The sequence below is a fragment of the Mustela lutreola genome, chromosome 17, assembly GCF_030435805.1.
Source record: "Mustela lutreola isolate mMusLut2 chromosome 17, mMusLut2.pri, whole genome shotgun sequence".
In the NCBI taxonomy this organism is placed as follows: domain Eukaryota; kingdom Metazoa; phylum Chordata; class Mammalia; order Carnivora; family Mustelidae; genus Mustela; species Mustela lutreola.
The window spans coordinates 41,885,759-41,906,273 of NC_081306.1; the positions used below are offsets into that span (position 1 = coordinate 41,885,759).

General features: G+C 61.7%; 1 protein-coding gene and 1 long non-coding RNA gene across 3 annotated transcripts in view; both read left to right on the forward strand.

Moving 5' to 3' along the window:
- COL26A1 (collagen type XXVI alpha 1 chain) overlaps positions 1–15,138 on the forward strand; it is a 121,853-nt gene extending 106,715 nt beyond the window's left edge. For both annotated transcript variants that reach the window (XM_059155033.1, XM_059155034.1), the window contains exons 5-13: positions 2,554–2,710; positions 4,121–4,219; positions 4,851–5,003; positions 6,679–6,762; positions 7,888–7,940; positions 9,585–9,620; positions 10,950–10,997; positions 12,829–12,913; positions 13,664–15,138. In XM_059155033.1, the coding sequence (XP_059011016.1) occupies positions 2,554–2,710; positions 4,121–4,219; positions 4,851–5,003; positions 6,679–6,762; positions 7,888–7,940; positions 9,585–9,620; positions 10,950–10,997; positions 12,829–12,913; positions 13,664–13,824 (876 nt within the window). In that variant the 3' untranslated portion in view covers positions 13,825–15,138. The remainder of the gene's footprint in view (positions 1–2,553; positions 2,711–4,120; positions 4,220–4,850; positions 5,004–6,678; positions 6,763–7,887; positions 7,941–9,584; positions 9,621–10,949; positions 10,998–12,828; positions 12,914–13,663) is intronic.
- Positions 15,139–16,323: 1,185 nt separating this feature from the next.
- On the forward strand, positions 16,324–20,109 carry LOC131819792 (uncharacterized). Its single transcript, XR_009349332.1, has 3 exons — positions 16,324–16,889; positions 17,299–17,392; positions 19,592–20,109. It is a non-coding gene; the product is annotated as an uncharacterized LOC131819792 (long non-coding RNA).
- Positions 20,110–20,515: the final 406 nt, after the last annotated feature.

Below are 20,515 nucleotides of genomic sequence, written 5' to 3' on the forward strand. Positions count from 1 at the left end.
GTCCCCTGTCACCTCGTGTCCATGCCTCACGTATTGGCTGAAATTGCTCCTGGGCCCTGGAGAAGGCCCCAGTGGAGTGTCTGGGGTCCCTGCAGGAAGAAGCCAGTGCCTTGGGGTCCGAGGCTGCCCTACCTTCACCTCTTGGGACTTGGGACTGCCTGGCCCAGGATGGAGCGTCTGGGTGTGGGAGGCGGGGGGGAGTGTGGCCTGCCAGCAGGGAGGTCTGGTGGGGACAGAGCGCTGACAGGGGCTGAGAGACCCCCATGGCAAGACCACAGAGTAGGCTCAGAGGTCGGGCCCCCTGCCCACAAAAGCCTGACAGGCAGGTCTTCCCACAGACACATACCCATCCACACACAGCCCCACAGCCCCACACACACAGATACACACACACATGCACACATATATAGACACACGCAGACGCACGCACACACGTGCACATATATGCATATACATAGAGACACAGAGACGCCCTCACAGACACGCCCGGACACACAGACACACACACACAGCCCTTGCCAACCCTGCCTCCCCCTTGGGCCCTGTCTCCTGCCCTGGAAGCCTGACCCTGAGGCTTTTGGATGGGGGCTGCGGATGGCTGTCCCTTGGAATCAGACATCAGTGGGACTGCCACCGCCCCAGCTAGGTGAGTCTGGCCCAAGCTCCTACCTCCTTATCTGGGCAATGTGCTGGTCTGGGTCAAGGGCAGCTGGGGCCTTGGTTCCCAGCTTTGGGAACAGTGGAGTGCCAGACAGGCCAGAAGCTCTGTGTCACCCTCTCCACCAGGCTGCCGTCTCTATCTTACAGGCAGAGCCCCCTGCATGAGAAGCCCCAGGGGGTGAATGACCCTCCCTTGTCCCCAAGGCCTTCTGCAGGTGGGAGGGTCCCCTAGCAGCCCACGTCTGGGCACAGGCTGCAAGCAGGGGCTCCTGTACCCTCCTTGGGGTCCGAGGCTCTGCGGGGGCAGGTGGGAGCCTTCGGGAAACAGACGTTACCACCTGGGCCAAGCCTGGGGCTGGGGAAGCCCTGGGAGGCTGGGGGGCACTGCATGGGACACTGGTCCCAGTGCCTACTTGCTGGGTGACATTGGACAAGTCACTAGTGGTCTCTGGGCCTCTATTTCCACCTCTGCCTGTGATGTGGCTGCGGTGACCCTTCCGGGCGGGTGGGGGGGGGGGGGCTTGTAAGGATCAGAATGGGGAGAAGTGGCGCTGGGGGAGGTCGCTGGAGCCTCACGGGGCAGGAGCCCACTGGTCCGCTGCAGATGGCAACGCTGAGAGAGGGCGCACGGGCGATGGTGCAGGGGCTGGGGGCACACCCAGGAGGGGACACCCTCAGTCCGCAGGGTCAGGCAGACTGCCAGGGGCTGGAGGGGAGGAGGGAGGGTCCCTGGAGGCTCAGGATCCTCTGGGGCGCAGGAATGAAGGGAGGGGCTTGGCGGGGGTGGGCGGGAAGACTCAGGGTGGGAGGGGCCCCGGGTGTACGCAGGGGCGGGGCAAAGCCACTGAGCCCCAGGAGGAGCAGGGCAGGCCCGGAAGGGTGCGCTGAGTGTGGGGACGCTGGTGGTTTTGGGCGGGCTCCGCAGGGTTCACTTTGCTTGAAGTCCTGACCCCCTGCTCTGGGGAAGGGGGCAGGCAGGTGGATTTTGGTGTGGGGGTGGGCAGCCAGGTCCTGTGGGAGCACTGGGCAAGCCAAGGGACGCTGGGAGAAGCCGGGTGGAGGCCAAATGCAAGGCCTGGCCCTCGTGGACGTGGACGTGGGGCGGGGGAGTCGGGGACTTTAGCCGATGGGGGGTTCTGGCTCCCCAGAGCTGGGGGGAACCCGAGACACCGGCCTTCCTCTCCTTCAGGCAGCAGAGCGCAAAGACTAGGGGCTCGCGGTGGGCGGAGCACCTGTCCACCTGGCCCGGGGACCCCTCTCTGCCTGGGTGGGCCTACCCAGGGTCTGTGCACCCATCAGGCTGCCTCGCTCGGATCCCTGGTGCAGCGCGCCCCCTGCTGACCTCTTTGGGGAACAGCAGGGACTCACGAGGGCCTCTGAAGTCTGACTTCCAGCTCTCCTGCGTTAGGGAGACCGTGTTCCCGCCCAGGACCTGGGTCTTCCCAGGATTTGATGCCCTAGCTCTCTCAAGGGGAGAAGACGGGTAGCTTTCCACGCTGACCCCGCGTGGCCACCTTTTGTTTTCCCAGAGCTCCTACTAAAAGCCACGCCCCAAGCCAGGCTCATTGGTATCTTTTAAGTCCCTTCTTTGGGGGAAGCCGGGGCAGGGGTTAGGGGTGACCACAGGGCTCTCCTCACAGTGGTGACCGCTCCAGAAGAGTCCAGGGAGTCTGAAGGTGTCCCCGTGACAACCTGCTTGACCCCCCGGGTCCGAGGTCTCTCCTGACACAGGAACGAGAGGAGGGCAGGGGTAGGGGGAACATTCCAGCAAGGGGCTGGTGATCACCCACACCTGGCTTTGGGGAGCTGCAGGTCTCATCGGGCACACATCCCCAGTGCACAACGGTCTCTGGCCTGCCCGGGGTCCTGACCCTCTGCCCTTTCCCGGCCCAGGTTCTCCTGCTGGAAGCCGCAGAGCAGCCCGCAGGCCCGGGCAATGACCTGCCGGTCCCCCAGAGCACCGTCCCACCCTGGAATGAGGACTTCCTCCCAGATGCCATCCCCCTCGCCCACCCAGGGCCCCGAAGGAGAAGGCCCACGGGCCCAGCTGGTGAGTGAGGCCTGCCCCAGAGGCCCTTGGGATCAAGCGTTGAAAAACAGAGCTAACATTTCAAAACCGTAGGCTTTCGAAAGAAAATCAGGAGTTCTAGAAACTTCTCTTAGAAACATAGAAGCTCTGGCCACTGGGGCTTCAGTCCCCCTTGGAAACCATTGGCTGGAGCCCTGCACCCGCAGACCCCATCCGGACTGTTACAGGGCCTCACCCTTCTGCGTTGTCCCGCAGTTGGGTGCATGTCCTCCTGCCCTGCCCCGAAGCCCACCTGCGCTCAGGACCCTGAGCCCAGCCCCAGCCTTCCGGGCTCAGTTTTACCAGGAGCTTTCTGCCTCCCACCACCTTCTGGTCCGCGCTGTGCTAGTTCATAAGCACTTTTGTATCACCTTCAGCTGCACAGAAATCCTCTCTAATCATTCCAGTAAGGGTATAATGCTTGGGGTTCCAGCAAGGATTGGAGAAATGACTCCTGGGGTCAGCCCCTGATCCAGGAGCCTGTGGTCTCGATAATTCTTGGCCCCACGAGAGCCCTGTGCAGGGGACGCTCTCCCTCCCTCGCCTCTCTCGGAGGTGAGCCCCCCCCCCTGCTTCCAGACTCTGCTCTGAGCTCACTCCCTGTTCCCTCCTTACCTCCTCTGCTTGTCCAGTTGGGAGAGGGAGCAGAGCAGGGAGGGCACAGCCTCCAGCAGTGGGAGCACCCAGTGGCCAGTCCTGGGAGGAGCAGACACTCTGTGATCTTCTGCGGGGGCTGGAGGCTGTTGGGGGGAGGAGGGAGCTCAGGCGTTGGGGAGAGCATCTCATTCTGGGTCCCCAGGCCATCTCCCAAGGATTCACACCCAGGCAGCTGCCCCCGCCTGCCTTCTTCCAAATCCTTCTCCTGGAACTGAGGAGGAGGAAGACCAGGACCCAAATGCCCTGTGGCGGAAGTTGGGAGGGGTGCTGGGTCTCCTGGGCCACTTTCTCCATTCAAGGAGAAGTGCAGTTCTGAGAAATGGCCACCAGGTGGAGCGCAAACCCAACAAATGGTGCCCCCCGGGGTGCGCCCTGGAATCTGAGAGCAGGGTTTCCTGGGGTCTCCAAGGAGGTCTCATTGGGGAGCTCTTTACCACAGGCACTGTTCCCAACCCTGAGCGGGGAGACGGTAGGACTCCGGAGGGAGGGGCCTAACTCAGCAGCAGCCTGGCTCTGGGCCCTTGAACAAGGGGCCACACCTTCCTGAGCCTCAGTTTCCCCACCTGTGAAGTGGGAACACAAGTTGAGACCATAGGAGTTAATAGGTACAACATTGGGTCGTAGACTGTAATGAGGTCTCTGGTCCTGGGAAATGGCCCAGGGGCTCAGGCCCGGAGCCCCTCCACAGTGGCTTGGCCCCCAACGTCCTAAGAGCTCATCTCATTCTCTCCCCAGGGCCCCCAGGGCAGACGGGACCACCAGGGCCTGCAGGTCCTCCAGGCTCCAAAGGTGACCGGGGCCAGGCAGGAGAGAAGGGCCCAGCAGGGCCTCCTGGTAAGGACCCCCCGGATCTGACTTTGTCTGCTGGGGGACGGGGCTGGGGTTCCTCCCCTATCTGAGCAGGTGCGGCATCCCATAAGCCCTGATCTTGCTGGGGTCAGTGACTGCTGTCCTGGGGGGCTCTGGGCTCACTTCCTCCCACCAGCACCCCCACTGCCACCCCATCCCAAAGGTTTTAGGGTCTGGTCTGACCCTGGGCCGCAGGAAGAACAAAAGGCTCTGGGAGTTGGGGGGGTACAGGCAAGGGGGGTGGGGCATCTGAGGCCTGGGGACCGTTCTTAGCCATTTAAACCCCTTCAGAGAGCCCCCCCACCATCTCCTCCTGGGTCTCGCAGGGAAGGTCTTGCAGGTCCTGCACAAGTAGATGTAGGGCTGGCCCGGCTTGCCTGGCACTCTCGGTGCCCCAACCCCAGAGCTGAGACCCCTGGAGGGGGCCAGCCAGCCTCCCTCACCTCCTGCCCAGCAGCCCCAGTGCTCCCCAGGCCCGAAGCGAAAGCCATGTTCACTCACATCCCAGGACAGCCCCCCAGGGAGGCTAGTCTAGCAGCCACTGCTGACCTATTTGCCATCTGCGGTGTCTGTCGCCAGGCCCGGCCCTCACGGGGCTCCTCTTTTCCCACTGCAGGCCACTTGGGGCCGCCAGGGCCCCGCGGGCTTCCTGGAGAGACGGGGCGCCCCGGGCCCCCCGGCCCCCCCGGCCCAGCAGGCAGCCCGGGCTTCCCTCCAAACAGCCCTCAAGGGGTCCTCTACTCCCTGCAGCCACCAACGGACAAGGGTGGTGAGTGCTCCCCGCCGAGAGATGGACCCTGGGGAAGCAGACCCTTAGGGAGCTGGGCAGCGGCCTGGGAGCAGGGCTCTGCTGGGGGTGGTGGGGTGGTGGAAGGGTCCTTAGCCGCCAGCCTGGCCTGTCGCCACTTTGGTGCCCAGCTCCTGCCCTTGGGTTCCTGACCCCCTCCCCAATGTCACTCTGTTGTGTGGCCAGCCTCAGTTTCCCCACTTGGTGGCGGGAGCACATCCCCTCACGAATCCCCTGACCTTGGACTGTGCCACAAGTGTTGGTTGAGCACCTACTATGTGCCGTCACATGGTTTGTGTCACTGGGGACACAGCCGTGAGGAAAACAGACTCCAGCCCTTGGGGGCCACAGTCTGGGGTTTCTGAACCCAGACACCCAGTGAGGCAGGGGGGAGCAGGGAGGCCCGGAGGGTAGGGGGGCCACCAAAGGGGTATCCTCTGGTTAAGTGCCCCGGGGAACCGGGGGAGGGTTTTAAGAAGTGGGTGACAGGGTCGGATGACATCCCAAGCACCATGGGGGACAGGGACCTCTTTGTCTGGGTCAGAGAATCTCTGGCCCCCTCCTGCTGGTGCTTCTGTCCCGGTCTGAGCCTCAGTTTCCCCACTTGTAGAGTGGGGGCAGTTAATACTCCCAATGGAGCTGCTCTGATGGAAGAGAGGGACTCGTACTTGAGCAGGATGGGGGTCCTGGGCTGCCCTCAGCGGGTGCAGGGGCCCAGCTGGTGAGAGCAGAGCCTTCTGGAGCAAGTGGGGACTCACTGAAGACTCAGAGAGAAAGCAGGGCTCGGCCGCACACGCCCCGGGGCCACAGGGAGCCATCCCAGGGCTCCAGCCTGCCCTGGTCACAATGCCTCGGGCACTGCTGCCATCCAGAGCGCTCAGAGCCCTCCTCAGATGGGACCCTCCTCACCAGCCTTTGGGGTCCCCAAGGGAGTGCCGGGTGTGTGCCTGGGGAAGAGTTGGGGTGCCCTAGTGGGTCCCCATCTGCTGTGAGCCCCTAGAAGTGTGGTCCTGGCTTCCAGGTGTGAAGGGAAGGGCAGGGGTAGCCACTCCCACCCCAGGCATTTCTTGGACTGGCTTCTCTGGGTCTGGCTCTGGGGTTCAGGCAGGACAAAGTCACAGGGGGCTTGCCCTGGAGAGACCCAAATAGCAGGAACTGGGCCATCGCTTCTCGGCCTTTTGGCTAAGATCAAGTGTAGCAGGAACTGGGCCAATAACGGACCCCATCCCTGCCCCAGGCTGAGTAATGGGCCGTATAGAGGCAGCCCAGGGCCCTGCAGCTCAAAGGACTGGGCAGGGAGGCCTTCCTGGAGGAGGAGGCCCCACCGGAGTGAGCCTGTCAGGTGCATCAAGAAAGGGCCTGTGGAGTGGAGTAGGGGGAAGGGGAAGAGAGTTCTGGCCGGGGAACTGGGGAGGTAAGTAGGGCAGGGCCAGACTCTGAAGGGGCTGGAATGCTCTGGAAGGAGTTTGTGCATTATATGAACCCCTCTGGGCTTTCTGTGCCCTTCGACCTGGGCTCTGCGGGAGCAAGAGTGTGTGCTTGCCAGGGCTGCTGTGAGGCCCAGTGGAGTCAGGGGTGCCTGTCCTGGCCCTGGGGAAGCTCAGGTCCTGCATCCTGGCCCTACCCACTGGGTCACAGGCGACTGCTCTGCCTGCAGACGGAGACTCACAGCTGGCCTCGGCCGCCGTGGACACAGTGCTGGCTGGCGTCCCGGGGCCCCGGGGCCCCCCTGGCCCTCCAGGTAAGTGCAGAGGGCAGCTGCACAGCCTGGTCTGCATGGGGCACCTGCTCTCGGCTTGGCCTGGGTCAAGGGGCCTTGTGGGGCCGGTTGGGGAACCATGGCCTTGGCAGGATACTGGGGATTGGGTGAGGTCCCTTGCTTCTGGGAGACAGCACCCGGGCAGGACTAGACACAAGAGCCCCAAGCATGAAGCCACTCAGGGCTGCCCCCTTGTGGGCCCGAGTGGCGGTTGCGCCAGGGTACGTGGAGGCCCAGGTCCAGGGGGAGGCACGGGGTCAGCACAGGGCTGACCCCAGGGGCTGGTAGGGCAGGTGCGGGGCCTTTTGGCAGAAACCAGGGGCCCTGCAGCAGGGGATGGCCCTGGGGTTCTAAGGGGCTGGACCCTGGGCATGGCCTGACCCCCACCCTCCAGGGACCCTTGCTGGAGGGGAGGGGAGGGGAGCGAAGGGGAGTGCGGGGCAGGGGCCAGCCTTGCTCACCAAGTATGTGGGTGCCTTGTCCCCCCATTATTCATTTACTCCTTTCACGTAGTCACTGCTCCCTACGTGGCACAGGGCTCTAGTTTCCTGGCCTCTTTTAAAAGGTAGCATTTGAGCGAATGCCCCACAGAGGTGAGGGGACTGGCCTAGAGCTGGGGTAGGGTAAGTTCCGGAAGGCTTCCTGGAGGAGGTGATGCTCAGCCTGAGACCAGTAAGAAAGAATTAGTTGGGCTGTGATGGAGAAGCTCCAGAAGGAAGGAACAGCCCTTGCACAAGCACAGAGGCCAAGGAGCTTTCCAGGAGGGTAGCTGGGGGCATGCCGGAGGAGGGGGCCTGGCTGAGAGCTTCAGGAGCCCCGGGAGGGCGCTAACTGAAGGTGGTTTTGGGTGGCCGCGAGTGTGGATGGTCAGGATGCTGTTGTAGTAGCTCAGGCAAGAAGGGTAGCCCTTGGAGGGGTAGGGACCCAGGAGGGTCCCCCCCCCGGACAAGGGGCAGCCCTGAGAGAGATTTGCTGGGAGACTGGCGGGCTGGGGCAGGGGGGCGGCGCAGGGTGGCCTCACGGATGAGGCTCTGGGGGAGGAGTGGGTTGCAAGATAGGGCGGGCAGGGGGCTGGCCCCAGGTGACCATCTGTGACTCTGCCCACAGGTCCTCCTGGACCACACGGTCCCCCAGGACCCCCAGGGGTCCCTGGATCGCAGGTAAGGGCCTCCCCGTTTCTGGCAGGGGAGGAGGACTTGTCTTCCTGGGAAGGAAGAGCCAGCCTTCTTTCCCAGCCTGAGCTGCTCGGGAAGGGGCGGCCCAGCTGGCCCCTTGGCCACTTGGCTCGGGCAGGACCCGGATCTCATCAGCAGCTTCAGCTCTGTGCTGCCCAACCCCCATCCCACGGAGGCGTGGGCACCCTTCCCGTCTCAGAGATGAGCTCACTGAGACCCAGAGAGGCCAGGTGCCTCCAGAGGACATACAGATCACAGAATGTCCACTCCAGCCTATAGCCCTCATCACCAAGAGTCACCCACATGTTGTCACCAGATGCCTTCAGCTGCCCCAGCCCACAGGCACAGGGAGAGTTGGGAACAATGAGATTCAGAACCCTTCCCCACCTGTTTGTGCCAGCGGCTTTCCGAGATAAGATTGTCATGGTATCCCAGGCGTGATGGGGAAGGGGGGCTCAGAGGGGATCAGTCACCTGCCCAGAGTCACACAGCAGGAGAACGGCAGAGGTGGGGCCCCTCTCAGGCTTTCTCACCAAGAATGTGGTGGGCGCTTGGGGATCGGCTTATCCTGTCAGGGGGTCTCTTATCAGGGTCTTGGGCCCTTGCGGGAGAGGGAAGGGACGCAGGGCACGACACAGGTGCAGAGGTGACACTTTAGTTGGGACCTAAGGAACCAGAAGGAGCAGCTGTGCAAAGATGCCAAGAAAGGACGGTCCTGGCAGCCAGAAGAGCGAGTGCAAAGGCCCTGGGGTAGAAGAAAGCCCAGGACAGACTGAGGGAAGGAGAATGTGATGTGAGATGAGGTGGGGGCAGGGTCTGACCGGAGGGGCAGAGTGTGCTTTTCTGTCACAGGGAAAGGGGACTCTGAGTCTCCCGGAAGGAGGGCCCATGATCTGATTTCCATCTTTAAGAGGCCCCTCACGCTCGGGCTGGGGCTGCTGTGGGAGAACGGAAGGTGGGGGAGCAGTGGGGCAGGGAGACCAAGGAAGCGTGAGAGGGAGAGAGAGAAGGTGACTTACTTTCAGGTGGTTGTACGGGAAGCCACAAAGGGAAGGGACAGGTTTAGAAAGTGGGTGTGATGGGTCTGGCGGATGGAACCGATTTGGCGACGGAAGGAAAGGAAGGTTATCTCCCCGGCGTGTGTGGGAGCCGCGGGGAGCACAGGGAGCTATCTCCCGGGAGGTGGCTGCAGAATGCGGCAGGTTTGGAGGTCCCCAGTGCTCTCAAGGGGAAGTGGAGGGGGCGTCCCCCTGTGGGCAGGTGGCTGGACACGTGGGGCTGGGCTCTGGGGAGCCTTCCGGCTAGATTTCAGCATGGATGGGAGGCCTTGAGCGGGACCCCCATCATTCATGCTCTGGGGGGGACCTTTGTGTGTGTGTGGGGGGGGGACCTGCGGGCTTTGCCATCTGTGCAGGCTCTGTGTGACAGCCGTAATGGCCCATTTCTCAGCTGAGAAGACTGAGGGCCCTGCCGAGGCTCAGGGAGGAGCTGGTGGAGGGTGGCCCAGGAGACGCTGTCCCATGTCCTCCACTCTGTCCTCCTTCCGTCCTGGGGCGGGGCGGCTAAGGGGGAGACAGAGGCATTAGGGGGGCAGGCAAGGCCTCACTGTCTTTGTCTGCCTTTCTGCAGGGCTTGGCCGGAGAGCGGGGCATTACGGGACCGGCTGTAAGTGGGGGGCTGTGCCACCGGGCTGTTCCCAGGGTGGTGGGCTTTGGTGCAGGCCCAGGGCACCGGGTAGGTGGGGGTGAGGGGGGGACTCTGTCCCAGCCTGGCCTGGGCTCAGCCCCACAGCCACCCCTAACGTGGTCTGATTCTACCCTGCCCAGAGAAGGGGCAGCCTTCCTGTGATCCCAGCTGCCCGAGCTAGTAAAGGGGTGCCCTTGGAAAGTGGGGAGCCCCTCACTGGGAGTGTGAGCAATGACTACATTAGCCTCCTGGTGGGGGATTGGATGCGTGTCCTCAGGTCTCTTCTGGGGAGCCCAGACCCTCGAGTTCGCATGCTATGTGGCCTGCGGAGCTCCTCCCTACTCCGAACCTCCCAGAAGTGGAGGCCCAGACAGCTGGCCTCAAATTTCCCTCCTTGGAAGTAAGAACTTATGAGTCCCCACTCCTGCCTGCAGGGCCAAGGAGGCAGGCACCTCCTCGGTGCCCGGGTCTAAGTTAGGGGCAGAGAGCCTGGGAGGAGGGAGGGAGCTTTGCCGAGCACCTCCCGTGTGCTGGGGGGAGGGGCCGTGCTCTTCACCCACAGTGAGTTTAAGCTTAGTTATGACCCAGCAAGCCAGGACTTTATTTTCCCCATTTTTTGGAGAACTGGCAGCTAAGGCTCAGAGAGGTTAAGTGACTTGCCCAAGGTCGCACAGCAAAGCAATGATGGAGCCAAGTAAACCCAGCAGTGTTAGCCTCCAAAGCCAAGCCTTGTCCTGGCTTTTCTGTCCGGTAACAATGCTGAGTCCTGCCCCAGAATTTCGGGCACCAGGCTCCCATCAGAGCTCATTGTAAGTATTGATTTATTTAGTCTGAATCCTCCCGGGAGGTAGGCGGTGTTACCCCGTTTTAGAGAGGAGAGCACGGAACCTGCTGAAGGTCACACTGCATACAATGTGGGGGTTAGTGTGAGGCCGGTGTTGCTGGCCTCGTGTTTTAGAGGTGGAAGCGGAGAGAAACAGGGACTTGGTCCCTGGCCGAGCTGAGACCTGAGCTTGCGGGGTGTCAGGCCTGAAGAACAGTGAAGCCCCCAAACCAACCCACGTGGGGCCACGCATGGATGCTTGGGGCCTCGGGTGCTCCCCTGCTCTGCCCACCCCAGGGCAGTGGTGCCCGTGGAGGCAGCTGCTAGCTCTGGGCACCAGCACCCTTGTCCCCAGGCTCTGCGTGCCCAGCCTGCCCTCACTCCCTCTGGCCCCTGCGGTCTGCGTGAGAAGCTGGGGCGGATAGAGGGGCGCCCCCACTCCCCCCGCCACACACAGATTGTTGACTGCGGGGTTTTCTTCCTAGGGCGAGCCTGGCGGGAAGGGGCACGAAGAGGACAAAGCTGCTGCCGAGGTAACAGGTTCTGGGGGCCGAGCTCCTCTTCTGCCCCCTTGGCTGCGTCCCGGTGGGAGGGCGGGTGCTCGGCAGGTCTGCACTGACACCCCTCAGCCTCACATAGGGCGCCAGGCCACGGGGTGAAGGGGGGGTCCCTGCCCGGCGGGGGAGGCTGGTGAGTGACATAATGATTGCAGCTTAGCGTGCAGATAGGGGACTGGCCCGGGGCTGGAGGAGAGGGGAGACACTGCCGGGAAGAACCTGTTATTTAAGGAGGCTACAGCTGCCAAGTCCCTCTCCAGGGACAGGAATCCCCCATGCGCGGTGCCTGGTCCGTGGCAGTGCCCCCAGCGTCACTGTGCTGGCGGACTGAAGGACACGTGGGGACACCGACCAAGGGCTGGTAGATGTGGGAGGGAATGGGGGGGCAGGGAGTAAGGATGAGAGCAGGCAGGGGCACAGTGGGGTGGGGAGGGGACACAGATGGAATACGGGCATGGCCGTGGGGACCCGCTGTCTTCTGGGAGGAGGAGGGATGCTGGAGACTTGGGTGATGGGTAAAGGGAGTGAGCGCAGTGAGGCTGGCAGAGGAGAACTTGCAGGCTGACAGCAAGAATCCCCAGGGTGTGTCAGAGCTCAGGGAGTGGCCAGCCACAGTGGGCATCTAGGGGTCTCTGATGAGCCACCCTGGGGGTGACTGGGGAGGCGGGCTGGGATGGAGTGGGGAGGCTGGAGCCAGAGCAGCTATGGTGGGCACAGGAGGCAGCAGGAGAAAGATGTGGTACAGACATGGGCCCAGAGTCGCAGGAAGATTCGCAGACTTGCAAAGGGAGACAGAAACCGTGCTTAGGATGTCACTCTTTGCCAGGGCTCAGGGGCTTGGGGCTGGGCTGGGGCTCTGGACCCCCATCCCAGACACTACCCCCAGTGTGGCTTCTTGTGGCCTTTGCTTCCCTGGGGAGAAGACCTCTCTCCTTAACCTATAGGACACTTTTTGCTGTTTTTTTTTTTTTTATTATTATTATTTTGCTTTTTTTGAAGTGGGTTCCATGCCTAGCGTGGAGCCCATCTCAGGACTTGAACTCACGACCCTGAGATCAAGACCTGATCTGAGATCAAGAGTCAGATGCTTCACCATTGGAGCCACCCGGGGGGGCCCATCCTTTTGTGTTGTTTCAAACTAGATGGATCTGAACATCAGGATAGAGCTGTCATGTTATGCCTGCAAGAGGCCCGTTCTGGGACTGACTTCAGGGCAGGGCCTGAGTCCCTTACCATCATGTCCCTTCTCAAGTGGCCTTGACATCTGTCTTCTCAATAAACCAGCTCCTTGATGGGTCTTGGTGCACCAGGTCCTCTGCCTGTGTGTGGGTCAGCCCCTCATCACGGTGCACTTGTGCCAATGCTCTAGAGACGGTGGCTCTCCCTTTAGTCTCTCTTTCCGGAGTGGCCACACCTGGAGAGCTCTCAGGAGACCAGCAAAATGCCCCCATCTGTGCTAGGGCCTCTGCCCTTGGTAGGGTATTTTCCAGAAAGCAGGGCTCTGCCCAGGGGAAGCAGCCAGGCAGCCATGGGAGCAGGAAAAACTGTGACGCGCCGGGGACAGGTCTGGGTGTGAAGCCAGGCTGTGTGGCCCCAGGACCCTGGTTACCTTCTCTGTGCTGCAGCTTTCTTGTCTGCAACAAGGCTTCAGACCCCAGGCCTGCCATGTGGGTATCCAACTTGGCATGGCTGCTTTACTTAGAGGATGGGGACAAAGGGACAGAGTCAGGAATAGGGAGGGCTCGGAGGATGTGGCCCGTCTCTGTGGCCAGCCCTGACCCTGGCCGCTTCCTCCCCCACCCCTCAGGGTGAGGGGGTGCAGCAGCTGCGGGAGGCCCTGAAGATCCTGGCGGAGAGAGTCCTCATCCTGGAACACATGATTGGGATCCATGGTGAGTGGTGACCAGGGCCTGGAGCCAGCCGGACCTGCAGCTGGCCGTGGAGTTGGGAATCCCCTCTGCCCCGGCCTCCACACCCCCTTGCTGCCCTCAGGGAAGCTGCCATGGCCTCTGGTCTGCCTGACTCGATGACCTCCACTTGGCTGCCAGTCGGTCTTCCCCAAACCCCAGGCTTACCCTACCCTGTGCCTCCCCTGCTCAAGGGCCCTCCGTGCCCCACTACTGCCCGTGACTGATGTCCAGGCACATCAGGTCCCAAGCCCCTGCCCAGCATGGCCGGGTGCCCAGTGACTTGGAGCCACCACCTAGTCCTCTCAGGACCTCCCTCCCGCCCCCCACCTCCACGCCTTTGCTCAGGCCAGTCCCTCTGCCCACTGACCACCAGCTCCCACTTCAGGACCTGCTCTAGGGTCTCTCCCCCTGGGAAGGCGCTCTCCTCTCACCCCTCGCTGCTCTTCGGAGCCTTGTGCTCCCTGATGGGGGTGGGCTTTCTGCGTCTCTCCCTGGCATGCGGGGCAGGGAGCCCGGGCGGGGTCCACACCGGTTGCCAGGTCAGCACTGGTTGCCGGGTGAGTGGGCGAATGCATGAGTGACAGGTGCCTGCATGCCCAGGGAGCCTTCTGCAGCCTTGCCCTGTCCTCGCTGGGCACCCGGCTTCCCTCGCCGTTGGGGCGCCCGAAGCAAAGGGTGCCCTTGAGGGCTCCCGAGGCCCCACGTGAGCCGGCCCGCCTGCTGTCCTTCCAGATCCCCTGGCCTCCCCCGAGGGGGGTTCTGGCCAAGACGCTGCCCTGAGAGCCAGCCTGAAGATGAAGCGGGGCGGCTCCCCGCCCGACAGCGCCCTCGCTGCCCTGCTCGGCCCCGACCCTGGGCAGAGGAGCGCCGGCCGGGCCAGCGGTGGCAATTAAGAGGCCAGCTCTCCAGGACAAGCCCCAGCCCCGCCGGAGACCCGGCCCTGAGGCCCGTGTGGCCCTGCTGGTTCCTGAAGACCCACCAAGGGGGCCTGCGCTCCAGGCATGGACGATCGCAAGAGACACTGGCTCCTGGGGTCTGGGAGGGGGGGGTCTTGGGGACAGATGGCAGCTCCAGAGGCAGGGTCCAGAGGGCCCCAACTCTCTTGGCAGGGCCCTTTCCTGGTCCCTGCCCTCCCCACCCTCACCTTCTGCAGGAGACAGGGTCTAGGGGTCTGGGGGGGGGGCTGGGCGGGGCACGAGAATAACCCTAATACTCATCATTTACTGAGTCGGGGCCTGTCCAAGGAGCTTTCCCTGCATTGTCTCATTTAACCCTTAGGAGGTAGGCTTGATATCCCCACTTTCCTGCCGAGGCCACGGGACCAGGGACAGTTGGGACAAGATTTGAACCCAGGCCTCCTGGATCCTTAACGCTCTACCCTGTCAGCTTCCTGTCTTTGCAGAGAAACTCAGGCTGGGCGCAGGGCTGTGGGGGAGGCTGGACCAGCCAGCAGGGAAGGAAGGCAGGGTCCTGGGTCTTCTTCCTCAATCCCCATCCCTGGGCTTGGGGTCTGCTGCAGGGTCTGGCAGCGCCAGGGACACCCTGAATAAACCCAGGACTCGGGTTTATTCAAAACCGGCATCGCCCACCGCTGCCTCCCGGCCTCTGGACCCAGCCAGCCCAATAGGGCCCTCCTGCCCATGAGCCGAGAAGAGGAAGTAGTTACTGGGCCGGTGCGCCCGAGGAGGCCATCGCTGGTAGCTCTGCCCTGTCTGGGAATCTCTAGGGCTGGCCATTTCTGTGTCACACGGCAAGTCCCATGTCCCCTTGACCAGCTAGAGACAAGAAAGCTGCCCGAGTCCCAGGCCCCGTTGGAAAGATGCTGCCCCCTCAGGGCTGTGGGCCCAAGGCGACTCCAAAGCAGACACCCGGGCCCGGGGACGCCAGAGCAGCTCAGACCACAGGCCTCTTGAGCCATGGGCTCCCCTGTGACCCGGCCTGGCCCTGGTGTTCCTCTCTTGCTGGGTCAGGACCCAGTCTCAGTAGCAGGCTCGGAGGTTTTGGTGCCACCCCAGGTCGTGTCTCTCCTCAGGACTGGAGCCATCTGTCCCCAGTGTCCTTGGGGCTCTTGGGAGGTTGTGGCCAGGCCCCGGTAAGCTCCCCCTGCCCTGTGTGAGGCAGGACTGGCCTGGGGGCCGAGGGGCGGCAGTCAGAGGCCGGTGGGAAGTCTAGAATTCTCTGACAATAAAGGTGCTCTCCCCACTGGGGCTCTGGTGTCCTGTGGTAGTGGCTGGCGGGGAAGCCTGGCCAGCCTGCCTCCTGGCCATAAAGACGCAGGTGCAGAAGGAGGTCGGCTCTGAAAGAGTCATATCTAGGGACGGGGTGGTCGGATGTGAGGACAGTGCCGCACACACAATATGGGACACGGCTGCAGGCTACAGCAACACGATGGAGGGGGTGGCTAATCTGTCAGGGGCCCGGGGAGGGAGAAAAGGGTCTTCCGGGGTCAGTGGGAGTTGGCTGGATGGGAAAGGGCAGTGGAAGCAGGGGGAACAGCCTCAGCAAAGGCTTGGAGTGGGGGCAGGTCATCAGGGACCCCTTGTACAAGGCGCTGTTGAGCCCAGAGTGTACACACAAGTGCAGGAGGCCGGGCCAGACCTGGCCGTGAGGGCTGCCCCCCCTGGAGGGCTGAGCCCCTTTCTCTTTCTGTAGGCCACCCTCTCAGCTCACGACCCCTCACCCCTGGCCCCGAGCAACCCCCTGTGTTGGGTGAAGCCTCAGCCAGGGTACAGGGCAGCCTCCAGGGTCCCCGTGGTACTGAATGACAAGCCGGGCTATCCAGTCTTCAGGGAGACCAGGCAGAAGGCATCTCCTTCTCCCAGACCAGTGGGGGACCAGCCTCACGAGACTGTCTGCTTTGCCCCCTTTGCCCAGGACACTGAAATGTGCTGCCTCGGGGGCGTCAGCTTAGGCTCCGTGTGGGTCTCTCCCCGAGCACGCCTCAAGGCTTCCCCGCCACCTGCGTTCTTCGACCCGGGGCTGTGGCTTTGTCCGCACGTGCGCCCGAGGCCTCTAGGTGCAGGACAGCAGCGAGCAGGGAGGTGGGGCTTCCGAGGACCAGGGGCTGGCTCTCCCCGGGGCCGCCCCGTTCCAGAGCACAGCCCTGGGAGGTCAGAATTCGGGAGTGAACCCGGCCTTCCCAGGCCTTGCAAAGGATATCTGTCAAAGTGCGAGCCCAGCGCGCCTTTTATTTAAGTGGGGTTAACTCGACGTGTAACTTTTCAGTATCTGGATGCACGGGAAGCCTCCGTCTGCAGCCTGGCCCGGGACTCTGCAGCCGAGGACGGCGGAGCGGGCAGCCAGCCCCAGCGCGGGGGGGGCGGGGGGGGGGCGGACCGGATGCCCAGGCGCGCCCGGGGCCGCCGAAAGCGGAAGTGCGGGAGGGAAGCAGCTTCCGGTGGGAGGCGGAGGGTGGACGCGACGAGTGTGAAGTGTGTTGGCCGGCGTCGAGGCTTCGGGACGGCGTTTCCCGGGGTTGGCAGGTCCCAGGCTGGTTCTTCTTAAAGACGAGGCCCGGCACCGCGCCAGACATGCGGCGTGTGTCACCTGCCTGCAGCGTCGGAGCCACCTTTCCCATGTTGTGGAGCGCCCGCGACGTCCCCGGGAAGTGGGGCGGCTCGCTCGAGGTCACGCAGCGCTTGGTCGTGAAGCAGAGTTTCAGGACCGGCCTGAGACGTGGGGAGGCCGGGCTCTAGGCTGCCGTGGTTCCGGAGGGCAGAGGGGCGTGCCCGTAACCCGGGAGACTGAGGCTGGGCACTGCCAGGAGGGGCCAGGGCGAGGAAGGGCCGGGGCCGGACGAGGAGCGGGAAAGATTCGTGGTTGCGTGGGTGGGGGACGGCAGAGGGAACGCTCACTGGAGGACCGAAGCGGCTGCCACATGCCAGATCTTGGAGGACCTCGAGTGCCGGAGGAAGGAAGCTGGCCCACAGGGGACCGGCTGCCACAACTGGTTCTCGAGGTCAGTGTGCCACCTTCCCTCCATCTGGCCCAGGGAACGCTCTTACTGAAACGCAAGCCTGCCTGCGCAGCCTCCTTGCGCAGGAATCTGCAGGGGCTGCCCTGTTCCCTGCCCCCAGCCTGGGCTCTGGAACTTGGTTGGCCCTGTCACCAAGGTCCCATCCAGCCCAGCATGGGGTGGTAGCGTCTCTCTTTGGCTGGCCTCTTCTCTGTCTGGCCTGGGGGTGCTGGCTCCCCAGCCACGTGGGGGGGCGTGGTCACAGGTGCTTGGGGGATTGGTGGGGGGAAGAGGGCAGGTTGGAGGGGTCGTCGCCTGGCACTTAGAGCCCCAGGGGCAGCAGGGCTCTCCGATCTTGGCTCTCAGCTTTGGACAGAATCCTCAGATGCATTCCCTGCTCTGATTCCTGCAGCCCAACAAGACCAGCTGGGCCTCTCCGGCCCTCGCTTCTGTCTGGTGTCCTGCTCATGGAAACTCCCGCCTGCACCTCTACACTCTGCTTACAGGTACCAGTGGTGACTCAGAATAGAAACAAGCCACCCAGAGCCCCCTGCCCGGGTGCCATTGCAGGGTCTCCATGCCCTGTGGCTGCCCCCTTCACCCCGCAGCCCCCTGGGGGAGAGCATCGGCCCAGGGCAGGAGGAGTGGGAGGGAATGGAGCGCCCACCCAGTGCGCCACCCAAGGGTAAATGAGGAAACATTAGCATAGGCCCACCATGGGCACAGATGGGCAGGAACTGCTTGACTCTGGCCCCGGACCCCAGCCCCTGAGGCTCTGTCTTCCCCACTAGGCTTATGACCTCTTGTGGGGGAGTCGCATCTGTGTCCCCAGTGCCCTGCTCTGATCACTGCCGTGAGTCACAGGACATTTCCAAAGGGAGAATGACTCCTTCCCAGACCCTAGGAGGCACAGTCACCCAGGTGGTGCACAGGGGGCAGGCGGGCGTCCAGGATGGGCCCAGGTCAGAATAGCAGCCCCCTCCCACCCAAAGATCCCACAGCTGCAATCCCAACCACCCCCCGAGGTTTCTGGAACACCTCTCTCCTAGACCTGTTTTATGGATGATAAAAAAGAGAATTTCATGAGACTTTCAATTACTTGAATTCCACGGAGATTTATTTCCAATGTTATTAATAAATTCTAATGTCACCTATAACTTTCAATTGCCAGTTAATTAACTTGCAATCGCTGCATTGTAAAAGGCAAATTAAATACTTTTTCAGGCAGGGGCTGGTAAATCTAATGAGCCGGTGTGCCCCGAAGGAGACAGCGGGGCTCACCTGTTCCAGCCTCGCCTCCCTCCTTGTGGATGGCTGTGCTGTGTGGCATGGGCAAGTAGACAGCGGGGTCTCTATGTTCCCATCTGTAAAGAAGGCTCATAGCAGCGGCCTCCAGAATCCTCGAGTTAGCTGGGATTGAAGCTCTTATTTTATCTGCAGGGAAATGCCCCCCCAACAGGTCCCGAGTGGTAAGTGGAGTCACAAGTCTTTGCTCTGACACTGCGGGCAGGGTCACTGTTCAAGCTCCTGGGGCTGCCGTAACAGACAGGCAGTAATGTATCCTGTCACAGTTCTGGAGGTAGAGGCCAAAATCTAGGTGTCGGCAGGGCTGTGCTCCCACGGCGAGCTATCAGGGAGAATCCATTCCTTTCCCTTTCCAGCTTCCAGTGGCTCTGGGCAGCTCTCCGGCTGGCGGCTGCCCCGTCCTGGTTCCCTGCATCTCTTATAAGGATTTGTCTTTGGATGTGGGGCCCATCTGGGTAATCTGGCAATCTCTGAGTCTCAAGATCCTTGCCGTAATTACAGCTTCAAAGACCCTTTTCTTTCCAAATAAGGTCACATGCAGACATTCTAGAGTTGAGGACTTGGGACATAAAGTTTGGAGGCTGTTATGACAGTGACCTTGGGCCCCTTGGGCCCGTCATTTAACACCCCGGGGCTCCGTCTTCCACCATGTCAGAGGGCTGAGCTCCCTCCCTGGGGCAGACTCCTCCCCTGTGTCAGGCGCCGCCCCACAGTCATAGGGACGGACTCAGGCAACCCAGCGGCTTCGTCACCCTTCATTTCGCAGGGGAGCAAATTCAGGCAGGAGGTTAAGTGACGCGGCTGCGGTTACCCAGGTCAGGATTTGAACCTGCTGTCTGACCCTGCAGTTTACACTCCCTGTTCCGTAACTGAGCTTTTTATTACTATTATTATCTTAAAAACATTTTATTTATTTATCTGACAGAGATCACAAGTAGGCAGAGAGGCAGACGGAGAGAGGAGGAAGCAGGCTCCCCGCTGAGCAGAGTGCCCAATGCAGGGCTTGATCCTAGGACCCTGGGATCATGACCTGAGCCGAAGGCAGAGGCTTATCCCACTGAGCCAACCAGGCGCCCCTATTATTACTATTGAGCTATATATAATTCACATACCATTCAACTCACCTATTTTGGGTGTCTAATTCAGGCGCTTTTGGTGTATTCAGAGTCGTGCAGTCGATTTTAGGACATTGTCATCTCCCCGAAAGAAACCCTGTTTTACAACTCGAGCCATTCCCCAGTGCCCCCCATTCCTCCCACCCCTAGGCAACCACTGACCATTCTGGACATTTGACATCCTGGAATCCTACGCTGTGTGAAACTTCTGGGTTCTTTGACCAAGTGTAATGATTTCCAGTTTCATTCATGTCGTGGATGTGTTTGTGCTTCATTTCTCTTTAGGGCTACGCAGGAGCCTGCACTATTCTTAACGACTACGATGCCCTGTTAGGTCCCTGGCAGCTCTGCAAACCTTTCTGTAGGATTGGCACATTCTAGAAACTTCCACCAAACCGTGACGTTTGATCTTTGACGTTTGATTCTGCTGGAGCTGGGGATAGAAGCTGTCTCCCTGTCTGCACGTCACTGTCTTCTTTCTTTACAAGACTCCTGACACCACAAGATCCCAGGGACACCAGGCGCCCGTGGATGTGCTAGAATGCCAACCCTCAAGTCTGGTCCCCACCAAAGCGGAGCTGTCCTGCCCTCACCTGGCACAGAGCTCCTGGCCTTTCTCATGTCCTGGCTCACAGAGGACAGGCTGCTGTTGGTACAGCCCTTGGGGTAAATGACCAGGGCTGCCCCTGGGGGTCATGCCTAGCCTGGGGTCTCTGGCTGTCCTAGCGTTGCTCTGGAAGCCTCCAAGGGTCAACACCTGAGCCCACCTGAAATGCAGCCACATTAAAGATGGGAAGCTTTGATCGAAGGTGTCAGGGCCCATGGCCAAAGGATGCTCCCTGATTTGGTTTGAAGGCTTTTTCTTATTTCTTTCTTTATTTGAGAGTGAGCGAGCAAGCTCGAGTGGGGTTAGGGGCAGAGGGAGGGGGAGAATCAGACTCCCTGTTGAGCAGGGAGCCCAATGTGGGGCTTGATCTCAGGACCCCGAGATCATGACCTGGGCTGAAGGCAGATGCTTAACCCACTTAAGCGTCTGGGGCAGATGCTTAACCCACCAGAGACACCCAGATGCCCCTGAAGTCTTTTACTGCAGGGACCACTCTGGGAGAGAGCCTTATCTGAGCTGCTGAGGACTCGGGGGGTGGGGGTGATAGCTGCCAAGAGGCCCCCCTTCACCCAGAGCTTGCCTGTGTGGCTCAGAACAGAAGG